The following is a 12,379-nucleotide window of genomic DNA, read 5'->3' on the forward strand; positions in this document are numbered from 1 at the left end:
CCCCCCCACAAGACCCTCAGGGTGGACACCGAGGAGAGGGACACCTTGACCCCGAGGAGCCAGGGTGTCACAGCCATGGTGTCCTGGCTCCCAGGTCAGGTCCTCACCAGAGTCGGATGCCCAGGACTCGGCACTCCCGGTTTGCTGGCAGCTTCTGGAAGGAAGGGGTGTTATTAATACTTGGGCCCAGGCTTGGAACATGATGTATTCTGAAAGGCGTCATTGGAAAGGCCAGCCTGGGGGCAAGCCTGTCTCCACGCCAGGCGGCTGGCGGGAACCCCAGCTGGGCCTGGTGTGTCAGCAACTTCAGCCGAGAGCAGGGTGACAGCGTTTTTCCATTGCAGAGACCTGAGCTCAGAGGGAGGCTGGCCGGGGGCCCGGCCTGAGCCCAGCCGGCTCTTGGCTTGCACACGGCCACTGTGGTGTTCTGCCTCCCACGTGGAGGTGGAGGGAAGGGCCCAGGCCAGAGGCCCTCCCCGGGGCCCCGGACCTGCAAGGAGGGAGGGGACCCGACTGCCTCGAGTTACGGAAGAGAGGCGGGCAGTGCCCACCCTTCCGTCCTCACCCAGCCAGCTTTGGGCGGAGGTCCCGTCCTCAGCACAGACGTGGATACTGCCCTTCAGGCACTGTGGCCTGCCGGGGGAGACCCGGGGGTGTGTGACGTACAGACCGAGGGGGAGGCCTGGTGCCATGGCCGAGAGAGAGAAAGGAGGAGGAATCAGGAAGGCTTCCTGGAAACAGCCGTGCAGTAGCGATGGGGCCCCCTGGAGTCTCGCCCCTGTAAGTGCGTGTGGCTGTGTGCAGCCGGAAACAGAGGGGGTGTGGCGGGCAAGGTGCCCCCGTGCATGCAGGACCACAGCAGGTCTCACGTGCCCCGGGCCTACAGACCCTGCCCCGGAAGTGAGAGAGCAGAGCCAGGCGAGCGAGGGAAGGGGGCTCGGGCCCGGGAGGCGGGGGCCTGCTGCTTCCAAGGGCTACAGCCGCAGCCACCGGTGCTCCCATCCCACACCCCCGCCCAGCTGGGCAGAGAGGCTGTCCCAGCTCCGGGGCCGCACAGACCCGCTCCGTGTAAGCTGCAGCTCCCCGGGAAGAGACCCCAGTTTGCCCCGCGTGGACCTCCCAGCTAAGGCCTGGAGGGGGGCTCTGGGCGGGGCAAACGTGGCCAGAGGAGGCCCCCACAAACACGACACGAAGCTGGAAAACACGAACCAGGAGCTCCACGCGGCTGAGCCAGGCTGAGGCCAGAGGGGCCGCTCAGCGAGGACAGATGGAGAGCGGGGCACTTGGGGACAAAGGCCCACGGCCGCCCTCCAGGGGCGAGAACTGAGAAGCAGAAGCCTCACAGAAGGAAGACGAGCAGCCTTCGGGCCTCCAGTGTCCACCCCAGATCTGCCCAGGGTTCAGCCCTTAGGCCCTGTGGCCAGGACGGGACTCTGGCCTCCTGTGAGCGGCTCCCGCCCACAAGCTGGCCCAGAGAGGCGTGCGAGAGGGGAGCGTCTGCGGGGAATCGATGGAGGGTCAAGAGGAGGGGCCGGGCCCTGCCCTGTGGCACACACCCTGCCCTCCCTGCTCCAAGTCTTTGCTCACGCCGGGCCCCATGCCCATGCAATCCTCTGCCCTAGCTCTGCCCCCAGTCCCTCTAGGCTGGCCCAAACACCGTCTCCTCCAGGAAGCACCCCCTTCTCCTACGTGCCATCCTTCCTGTGGGCTGCTAGCCTGAGCAGGTGCAGTGAGTGTGGCAAGCCCTTGCAGGCGGAGCCCTCTTCTCTCCCCAACGGGGGGCATCGGCCCGGGTGAGGGAGAAGGGGCTGGCCCAGAAGCGGGGGCTGGAAGTTCAGCCCTGTGGGAAGCCTTTTAAGCACTCTAGTGGAAGCAGCTGGCCTGGCGAGGGGCTTAAAACCCTGGGCGGGTGAGGGCAGGTGCTAGCGTGGAGGTGAGCGGCCAGGGAGGCCTCGTCTGCCTGCCCCTCGACCCGCCCATGTGGCCCTTCCTCAGCCACGCTCTCTTCCCACCCCCGACCCAGGCCTGGCTGCAAAGGGCTTCCTCGGACCCTGAGGCCCAGGGCTGGGGGGCCTGGGGCAGGGCCGAGAAGCCCCCTCTGGAGCCAGGGAGTGGGGACAGGAAGGAGGGGGAGCCAGGGGAAGCGGAGAATGACCCCGAAGATGCAGGCTTCCCCCTGTCTCTCTTGGAGGGGGAGGAGCTGGCCGAGGACCCGGAACCTGACCAGGTAACACCCACGTGGAGCCAAGTGGAGGCTGGCCAGGACCTGGATTCAAGGGGACCCACGGCTGCAGCTCGGACCTTTCCCGGGCCACTGTCCCCCTGCCTAGAAGAGGGTAGGGGGGCTGCCCACCCCTGCAAGCCTGGGTAGGATGGCAGGGCCCGAGTCCACATGGCCTTCCCAGTCCCGTTCCGGGACCCCTCCCCCCCCCCCAGCCTGTCCCTGAGTAGCCAGGGACCCTGAGGACGGTAACGGTCAGGCCTGCTCCCTCCTCCCCCCAAGAGGAGCCCAGGGGCCACCCTGCCTCTGGGCTCAGTGTGGGGTCCTGCTGGCAGGAGCTGGAGGCCATCAAAGTGAAGCTGTGGGCCATGGAACAGGCCCAAGGAGCGGAGCCGCCTGGGGCGCAGGGCCAGGCGGGACGGGAGGAGGGCGCCGGGGCCACACCGGCCAGGCAGCTGCTGAGCCCCGAGGCAGGTAGGAGCCAGGGGGCCGGGCCAGCCCCTCCCCTGGCGGTGGGCCACCAGTCGTCAGGCACGCGGCTCTGAGCCCCTAGTGCCAGCTCACGGCGAGGGTCTGAGGGTCTCCGCGTCGGGCCGGGCGGCACGGCCCTGCCGGGACAGTCCCAAGGGGTGACCCTCTTCCCACAAGCAGTGAGGAATGAGCCACAAATGTGAGGCGCCTGCCGGGAGCGCCCCCCTCTTGCCGGCAGGGAGACCCGCTGTCCTGAGGCCCCCCTCTCTGTAGGTTGCACCTGCCCTGGGCCCCCCGTGGAGCAGCTGGAGTCCGACCACAGATCCGTCTATGTGGGGAATGTGAGTCAGGGAGGGGGCAAGATGGGGCCTCTTGGGGTTCGCCCCCTCCTCCTGGCCGTGGGGTTAAAGGAAGGGACACAGGTCCAGGAGGAGAGAAGCCAGAGGGCTGCCCCCCAGAGGGAACCTGGGCCCCGTGTCCTCACATCCTGCTTTCCCAGCATGACCCGGGAGTCAGGGTTTCCACCTGAAATCTCCACTCGGCCAATCATTGGCAACAGATTCCACTTTTAAAAGCCACGTGCTCTCTGGACAGGCCAAATAAACCTGGGGGTTCGCCCAACACACGGGGGGCGTACGTCTTTGTCTCCGGTCCATCCCCAACAGGGGTGGGGGACAGAGACCTCTGCTACCAAGAAAACCTGCTGTGGGAGACCCCAGGAGGGTGAGGCCTCCCCACACCAGAGGCCCGTACCTGTGGCAGGTGGACTATGGGGGCACAGCTGAGGAGCTAGAAGCCTACTTCAACTCCTGCGGGGAGGTTCACCGGGTCACCATCCTATGCGACAAGTTCTCTGGACACCCCAAGGGGTCAGTGCCAGGCAGGCCATGGGGGTGGGGGAGGGGGCTCAGGGAGGAGACCCCCGGAGGGGCCGGGCGCCCTGGGGTCCTGGGGAGCCTGGGTACCTCGGGGTGGCCCTCACCCGCCATGCCCACCCACCCCAGCTACGCCTACATAGAGTTTGCTGCCGAGAGCTCAGCCCAGGCCGCGGTGGCGTTGGACAAGAGCATCTTCCGAGGCCGAGTCATCAAGGTGCGTCCCCTAAAACTCTGCTGTGAGCGTCTTCACTTTAACCCGTTAATCCCCGAGGAACCAGGAAAACGCAAGCACAGGGAAGCCAAGACGACCCTTCTCCAACCCCCAAGTGTCTCTGGGCACATCGGCCGGGCCGCAGGGGCGGCGGTTGCCTCCGGACTGGATGTGGCATTGGGAGGCCCCCTTCCCCAGCTGGACCTTTGCGAGATGCTGGGCTGACAGGGGCACATCACCTGACCATGTCTGTGGCTGGACAGTTCAGGCCTAAGTGGTGATTTTGAGAAGGTTGGCAGGGAACCAGGTTAGCTGTGGGTCTGTAATTACCCCCGCAAGGGCTGGCAGGCGCTGGGGCCTGTGCACACCTGCCTGTGAGCCTCCAGCAGAGAAATCCGGGGTTTCCTGGAGGCAGCGTCAGCCCCGGGCTCTGGCCTGGGCTGGATTCAGGCTGCGCGGCGGAGAAGGGTCCAAGGACAGGGGTCTCAGAGGGACTCAGACTTTGGTTTCAGGTGCTGCCCAAAAGGACCAACTTGCCGGGGATCAGCTCTACCGACCGCGGGGGCTTCCGAGGACAGCCAGGCGCCAGAGGAGGACCGTTCCCCCGCAGCAGCCTCCAGGGCGGGGCCCGCTTCAGACCTCGGGGGCGAAACCGGTGGGCGGGGGCCGCGGGCGGGGGGCGGGGCCCGGGAGGGGCCCGTGGGCGAGGCGTGGCCGGTGGGCGGGGCCCGGGGAAGGAGCCCTGTGGGCCGGACCGGGATGTGGTCAGTGGGCGGGGCCGAGAGGAGCCGGCGGGCGGGGCCTGGGAGGAGAAGCCGTGGCGGGGGGCCGAGCTCACCTCCGCTTCTCTCTATGCAGGGGCCGTGGACGGTTTTCACCTTGGTATTCACCGTATTGAAGGGAGGATCCGATTTTGAGAGTGGGGCTGGGGTGGGTCGAGAGTAAAGGGCCGTGCTCTGGGCGGGGCCGTTTATTCAGCGCAGAGTAACTGCTCTGTCCCCTTCACGGTCCAGGGCCTCCCACCGCGGCCCAGACCCCGCAGCCGGAGCCAAAAACGTCTCTCGCATGAAGCAGGGCACGGGGGTGGGGGCTGCGGCTGGCGCGGAGGGCTACTCGGGGCTTTGGAAGGCGCTGGGCAAAGCCTCCGGCAGGCGGCGCTGAGTCAGCTCGGGGCTAAGTCGTTTTAAAGAAAAGTAGAAACGTGTCTTAACGGCAAAGAGTAAATTAAATTTGAATAATTTTTAAAAGCACACGACAGGCCTTGCCTTTATTCGCCTCCTCGGGCGCAGGTGCAGGTCTGACCGCCAAAGGCGGGGGATGGGTCCGAGGCCGGGCTCTGTCCCACTTCACAGCCCCGTACCCAGCCCCGTGCCACCCGGGAGCTGGAGCCGGAGCCACCAGGCCCGGTGGCCTGCAGGGCGCGCCCCCCGCAGTAGGTGGCAGGCATCCGTGAGGCGCGGAGGGCGGGCGCGCACGTTGGATGCCGGGCACAGGCCCGGCCCTGGTCAGAGGCCGGGGAAGCGGAAGGGGTTTCCCACGCGGGGCGCTCTGACTGTGGCCCCTCTGTGCAGACACACCCCGCCTGCTCGGGAGGGCCCCCTTTGCGGGGCTGGGAGAGCAAACACACTTGGTTCTGCCGCTGCCAAAGAACCCCTCCCTGGGCTTTTCTAAAGGGACTGGGCCCCTTGCCGTGCCTGGCCTATCAATCCCTTAAGCCAGGAACAGAGCTGCTCGGCGCTCGGCCCACAGTTGGGGGCGGAGCAGGCCCTCTCTTGGCTCTCCACCCACATTTGTCTCTGCCTTAGGCCAGGTTCGCACTACCCCTGTGATCTGGGGTCAAATCTGACCCTTGAGTGGGGTGAATAACGTGCCCCTAAAAAAACGTGTCCACATCCTAATTTCCAGAACCTATGAACGTGACCTCATTTGGAAAAAGGGTCATTGCAGGTGTGATTAAGTGAAAGCTGCCCACCTCATTCTAGATCACCTGGGTGGGCCCTCGGTCCAAGGAGCCACACACAGACCCGGTGTGGAGACAGCCGCAGAGGTTGGAGTGTGGTGCTGTGCAAGCTGAGGACCCCCAGGAATCGCTGGTGGCCATCAGAAGCTGGAGGCATGGGCCAGACCCTCCCTCAGAACCTCTGGGAGGAATCGGCCCTGATGACACCAGAGCCGACTCTGGCCTCTGGAACTGGGAGGGGGTACATTTCTCTGTTCTCTACCCCACCCACCCCCGCCCTGCCGCTCCCCCATGAGAAGGTAGGTAGGAGGGGCTGAATGTCAGGCCAGGGCCACAAGGCCCTGGAGTCTGTGCAGCCTGGGCCACTTGCGGTCAGGAGGCATGCCCCCCCCCCCCCCCCCCCGGTGCCCTGGGCAGAGAAGTTTACGTAGCAAGGGCAGATGACACCAGCCCCCACCTGCTGGGCACCCAGGGGCCGCCCCTCTCCTCGGCCAGGGGCATCTGCCGCCGTCCTGACGCGCTCCATCATGCACGCGGCGGTCTCCTAGCCACAGCTGATCCCTTCTGTGTGGCCACTCTGAGGAGAGAGCGGGCCTCGGAGCCCCTCGTTTCCCATGGGTTTTAGGCCCAAGCAGACCATGGTGGAAGGAGGGCGGAGAGCACTCCTGTCGTGGCGACGTAGGCAGCGAGGGCTCCAAGCAGTGAGCCGCTGAGCAGACTTGTGTGGCTGTGCCCAGAGGACGCGGAGAGGCACAGGCTCCCTCTGCCCCTGTCTGGTCTGGGGCAGAAGGAAGGACAGAGACAAATCACCTGAACGGTGGCTAAGGGCTCACTGGGAGCTGCACCTGATAGGGCCCAGCTCTAGGGCAGCCGGACAGGCAGGCAGGTGGCCCACAAGGAGGCTAGCCTCAAGGTACAGAGATGCAGAAAGACGGTATGAAACCACCCCAGGACCGTTCTATTGGCAGCACCAGGGCTAACACGTTACTTCTGACCCTTGCTTTTCTCAGACTTCGAGTGGGGATGCTGCCTAACAACGTGCACAAAAACTCCTGAATGTAAAGTGGGTACAGGGGTTGGTCTGGCTGCACCTACCAAAAAACTCAAATAGCAGTAGCTTCAACAAGATCGTTTATTTTCCTCTACGAAATGCTGACTATAAGTAATCCAGGGCCATGTCAATAAAGACCATGTTCCTTCTAGTTTTCTGCTCTCCATCTTTAGGAAATGCATCTTTTCTTCATGCTCTCAAGATGGCTGCCTTAGCTCCAGCCATCACGTCCGAGTTCCAGGCAGGAAGAAGGGAAAGGATGAAGGAAGGGTACTCCGTCTGCTAGCTGAATCCCCCTTCAAAGTATCCTTCCTGCAAGTCCCTCCCAACACCACCCACTCACATTCCACAACTACCTGTCCTGGAGTGCTACAGACAGTAGGAAATCTCTTCTGTCCGGTCAACTGTACCCAATAACACTGGGGCTTGGTTAGTAAGGAGGCAAGCCAGCTACCTGCAGGCTCTACCACAGCCGCTACGCAGGCAGGAGCAATTACCTCCAAAAGCTCAGCCAGCGGCTGCTTGTGGCTGCTTCTCCGGCCTCCTCCCCATCCCCTGGTTCCACCTGCAGCGGAAGGTGCTGGGCTGGCACTTGTGTTTTTAATACATACTCGTTGACTTTTTTCCCTCTACTTCTGTAATTTGAAAAACGAGTCCCGCGTTCCTTAGAAGGGAAGGCTCACCTCCGGGTCCCATCCCGGTGCTAACGGCCTCCGCCATTCCCCAGGGGGTCCGGGTGGCCCTGCTCCTCGTCAGACCCCTTCTCCGGAGCGACTGAGGAGGGAGGGAGGGATCACGGCTGGCCCGGGGCACCCGGCTCGAAGCCAGGGCACTGACGACAGCACAGAGCAGACCGTGCGGTGGGGCTCAGACCCCGCGGGTCCTTGTTGCCAGATGACGAAGGGTGCCAGGGCCGGGGCCGCCTGATCCCGGATGGCAATGTCCCCTCAGTCACAGTCAACCAGTTAGGACTGCCATCTGGACTTGACAGAGCAGGCTTCTGGGGGAGCACGTGGCAGAAACCCGATCACATCGGTTGCTCCTCAAGCATACCCCCTCCCCCCGGCTTGCTCAGGGGCCTGCGGAGGCAGCAGGTGACCAGGGGCTCCGCCAACCGTTAGGGACCGCCACACGCTCCCCCAGGGGGAGGCTCACGGACTCGCTCACTCGGTGCTCAGAAAGCAGGCGGCAGTTGACGAGCTGAGAGCAGCTCCCTCCTGAGGCCAGGCACGAGTCCAGAAAGATGAAGGCAGGGGAGGGTGTGTGGGCTCTCCAGGAGCCCCTCTAGAGCTGGCCCCGGGCACAGGAGGCCTGCCCCCACAGACCACCCCACCCGGTCAGCCAGCGGAGGCCGGCCACGAGTCGCTCCCGTCTCTGCTGCCCCACAGCTGCAGCCCCCGCAGGGCCCCAAGGTCCGTGGGCTCCCTCACCCGCTCTCCCCGCCCCTTGTCCCCGCTCTGGTCCCTGACCTCTGCGCCAGCCTCAAAAGTGCCGCGCGCGACACGCTCTTCCGTCGGAGCCTCTGCTGACACAAGGAAAACACCAAACGTGATCTCAGAAGACCTTTAGTCTCCACGCACCGTGCCCGAGGCCTTGCCCCCAGCGGCAGGGACGCTCAGGAACAGGCACGGGATGATAAACATCCATCTGGACGATGGCTTATATACACAGCGCTTGTCTTCGAGCAACGGCCGCTGAGTTCTGGCTCAACACACTTGTATCATCATAGACGTCACCGTGCTGTCAAAGGCCCTGCAAAGAAACACAGACCGATTCGGAGAAGCGGACCGGGCTCTGCACCCCCGGACCGGAGAAGTCCTCCAAAGTCCGGTGAACGCGGCCTCGAGGCCAGGCGATGAGAACCGAAGTCTCCCACCTCCTCCTGCCTCACGGCCCTGCCCTGGCTGGGGCTCCAGGAAGGGGTGCGGGGCTGCGGTACAGCAAGGACAGCTAACGGTGGTCCCTGTCCCGCACAGCCCGGGAGACACAGTGTCGGGGCTGAGGGGAGGCACCACGGGAAGGGCCCGGCTTGGGTCTCTGCAGGGTCCTCTCGCCTGACGGCTACGAGGAGCCCCCCAGGAACCGCGTCGAGGAACGCAGGGAATTCCCAGGGGTGGATCTGGAATGTGTGCATGTGAATGCTTCTTTATAAAGCATCTTTGCGACGTGCTGATGTCCCATCTGCATCGCCTTGAGACCTGTGTGGATCGTACCTGCGACCCCATCTCCTAACCGTCCCAGTTTGACATCGAAGACCAAGTCTTTGCGTGTGGGTTCCGCGGAGGTGCCCCAGGACTTACTGGGCATACGCGGGAAACCAAGAGGGCAGGGTCCGTGCCCTGGCCTGCTCCCCCATCCTCTTCTCACGTGTCGGAATCCACATGGTGATTACTGGAAAACCAGGTTCTGCTGCGTCAGAACCACTCCTCGGAGGAACAAGGCCCGTGGCTGAAATCGACCTTCCCTCCCTCACGTTCAGAATCGCAGCTTTTCGCAAGGCAGCGTCCACACGGCAGTCAGCTCACCTGGACTGAATACGGTCCCCAGGGTTGTAGAAAGGGTTGCACATCACATCTGTATAGGAATTGTGCAGCTTCCGGAACATCTGAGAAGGAATCGATGGTGTTAATTCACGTGCACACGCCGCGGCTGCCGAAATTCTGGCTTCTCGGCATTTGGAAACAAAGCGAAAGAGAGAAAACGCACGAGCCCAGGAACATCCTGAGACGCCGCGCACTTACACTGCGGATCTCGTTGTCTCGAAGCGCCGTGTTGGAGGAGTCCACCACCATGACGAACTTCACCTTGGAGTTGGTCACGTAGCCGTATCTGCACGGCGGGTTAGGGAACACTCTTTCAATACAGAGACTCTGTGACGGCACGAAAAACGGCACCACCGTGGACGGCGTGTGTGCAGAGGGCCAGCTGTGCGCGTCCCTCGGCTCCGAAGCCACTTTGGCAAAATATCACCACCTTGCATCGAGAAGGACCCCGGACCGGACCTGCCCCACAACAGCGGGAAAGGACCACACGGACCATGCCGGGGGCACTGCACACTTCCCTGGGGCAGCTTCTGGTGTTGACAGGAGAAGGACGGGCAGCTAAGTCTTCTCCCGATCGGAGCTCCGGGGGGGCCCCCTGCCCACACCCTGGGGCACCTCAACTTCGTTCTCCATCACTTCCTGGCCCAGCAGTGCTAACTGCCAGTGCAGAAGCCCAAGAACCAGGCAGACCCTGCCTAAGGCACCCTCACCGCGACGGGCCACTTCCCCTGGTGGGACGGTGGCTCCCGGGCAGATGTCATCGAGGGCAAGCTATAGCACTGCTCGTGGAACGACCTCTGAACTCCACGGATGTCATGCTGTTTGTCCCCAGGGACTAGTCAAAACTTTACGGTGACTCGTGGGGCTGGGCCTGGTGACAAATCTAGAATTGCTATCCTTGCTCAGGAGCACTGGCCCCACTGAGACGGCACGGGAGGCAGTCCTCACAGGCGCTAAGCAAGAGGGTTCCTGCTGCTTCTGCAAACCGGACAAAGGGCAGGTGCAGACTGCCACACAGTTCCAGGGAATCCATGCCCAGCTCTTCCCGCATGACCCTCCTAATTAACGTAAAAAAGGGTGTGAAGCCCCAATTAGCCTCAAGCTGCCCTAATTCTCTGCTGGTTGAGAGCTCTCGCTTTCTTTCCAAGTGATATTCCAAGATGTCTTTCGAGATCACCTGATCCCACAGTTACACCTGGAAGCCGGAGGCGGGATCTCTGGATGCGAAGCCCCCGTAGGGAGACCGCCCACGGGACCAGCCCCCGCCAGGTGTGAAGGATACACCTTGTAGTCCTCTGTGGGGTACAGCAGGCCCAGGTAGAGCTCCCTCTGGTCCACCAAGGCCTTCCCCATCGCGGAGATCTTCTCATCCACCACGTCCAGGGACGTGTGCACCATGTAGTGGAACTTCAGCTCATTCTCTGTGGGGGCGCTGCGGATGTAAAGAGGGTAATTCTGCAAGAAAGGATGTCGGCAACTGAGGTGATGAGGGTCCGCCCCGTGTGCACAGGCTACGAGGACACGGCCGCGGAGCACACGGACGACAAGAACCAATGAGTCACAGGAACATACTCTCATTCTCTAAAACCCATCGCGCAACCCTCCAAGCTGCCGTGGGCACTGCCTTCAGGGAACCCAGGCTAATCTGAGGTTTCCCTGTTGCCTGCATGGGGCATCATCAGCGGGGGGCAGGGGCTGAAGAACTGGGTTTGAGCACAGCCCGACTACAAGCCCCGGCACCTGGAGAAGTCGCTGGCCTTCTGTGTGGGGCCCTGTCCTGGAGTGTGCTGTCCTCCCAGCCCACAATACTAGCTGCTTCCCGATTCGTCCTCACTGCTACCCCTCCACCTGGGCACAGGCACTCAGGTGCCCTCTCGCTAAACGCTGTCGAGGCTCAGCTCAAACCTTCCTTCATCTCTGCACGGCCAATTCTTACCATTCCGACCCCAGGGGTTAATCGGGTCTTCCACGGGCTCCCACATGCCACAATTCACAGATTCTGTCCTGCTCTTGGTGCCGCACGGATATAATAAACACGATGCTCTCTCTACCCTAACGGGACTAACATCTAGCGAGAAACAGTCAACAAACCCACCAGCAAATAACACGCTATGTGCTAAGACAAGGCCGCCCTTGAAAAGCTTCCCTAAGGATCACCTCCTAAGCCTGGTCTTCTGGAAACACAGAATACAATATAAAACCACGTGGACGGCCGTTCAGCCGTCTGAGGATTCAGAAACAGCCTTCTGGAGGAAAGGAGATCTAAGGTGACCAATGTACGAAGATGGCAGTGGGACAGAGGGAGGAGCGTTCCAAGTGCAAAGGCCCAGAGGTGAGAAAGCTGCAGGTAATTCCGTTGGGTCGGAGTGGTTCGGGGAGAGGGGCATGAGGCGACTAGATTATTCTGACGTTCTCGGAAAGCAACAAGCCGCCACTGGCGAGATTTCCGGCAGGGGCGTGACACGGTCCGGTTAGCTTTAAAACTGCACCGCGGCTGCAGTGTGGAGAGAAGGCTGCTGGCGGTCGGGCGGGCGAAGATGCGGGCGAAGATGCGGCCGAGCGCGAGCGCCCCGCGCAGCAGGATGTGCAAGATGGGCAGCTAGGCTCGGGAGCGAGAGTCAACGGAGCCCGCGGACTGACGGGCGGACGGAAGCGGGGGTCCGGGGCCGTGCCCGGGGCTGACACTCCAGCCGCCGCGGACGCGGGTCTGGGCGGCGCCTGTCCCCGCACCGCCCCCACCACACCGGGGCGCGGCGAAGCCCCCAGGCCCGTGCTCGCGGAGCCCTCTGGGCAGGGAGGGGGCGAGGGCGGGGGCCCGGGCAGGGGTCCCGCAGCCGCGTTCCCGCAGGCAGCCTCTCGGCGGGCGCCCGCCCGGGGCAGGAGCGGGACAGGCCCGCCCGCATACGCACCTCCTTGGCGATCACCGCCACGCACACCGCCATCTTGGAGGCCCGGTCGGGCGTGTCACGTGACCCGGCCGCCAGTCACGCGCTCTCCCTGGCCCCGCCCCGCCGCCCGGCCGGAAAAGCTGCCCGCGCGCCGGT

General features: G+C 63.4%; 2 protein-coding genes across 3 annotated transcripts; one reads left to right on the forward strand and one right to left on the reverse strand.

Moving 5' to 3' along the window:
* The first annotated feature begins 1,214 nt into the window (after nt 1-1,214).
* Nucleotides 1,215-4,942, forward strand: PABPN1L (PABPN1 like, cytoplasmic). Its single transcript, XM_086690878.1, has 7 exons — nt 1,215-2,227; nt 2,557-2,698; nt 2,984-3,033; nt 3,455-3,561; nt 3,697-3,784; nt 4,294-4,436; nt 4,795-4,942. The coding sequence occupies exons 1-7, from the start codon at nt 1,979-1,981 to the stop codon at nt 4,940-4,942; spliced, it is 927 nt and encodes a 308-aa protein (XP_086547004.1). The 5' UTR covers nt 1,215-1,978.
* A 3,399-nt stretch (nt 4,943-8,341) lies between these two features.
* TRAPPC2L (trafficking protein particle complex subunit 2L) lies at nt 8,342-12,368 on the reverse strand. 2 transcript variants are annotated; one of them, XM_086688703.1, is made up of 5 exons: nt 12,245-12,368; nt 10,618-10,790; nt 9,534-9,621; nt 9,318-9,397; nt 8,342-8,544 (listed from the first exon to the last, which is right to left on the reverse strand). In XM_086688703.1, exons 1-5 carry the CDS (start codon nt 12,275-12,277, stop codon nt 8,499-8,501), a joined length of 420 nt encoding a protein of 139 aa, XP_086544829.1. In that variant the 5' UTR covers nt 12,278-12,368; the 3' UTR covers nt 8,342-8,498. The 2 variants fall into 2 exon arrangements, with proteins under 2 accessions (XP_086544829.1, XP_086544830.1); XM_086688704.1 differs by having other exon boundaries at nt 10,618-10,767; nt 12,245-12,330.
* Nucleotides 12,369-12,379: the final 11 nt, after the last annotated feature.

This window comes from Puma concolor, chromosome E2 (genome assembly GCF_028749965.1).
Source record: "Puma concolor isolate L17-30 chromosome E2, mPumCon1.1.hap2, whole genome shotgun sequence".
NCBI classification, from domain to species: domain Eukaryota; kingdom Metazoa; phylum Chordata; class Mammalia; order Carnivora; family Felidae; genus Puma; species Puma concolor.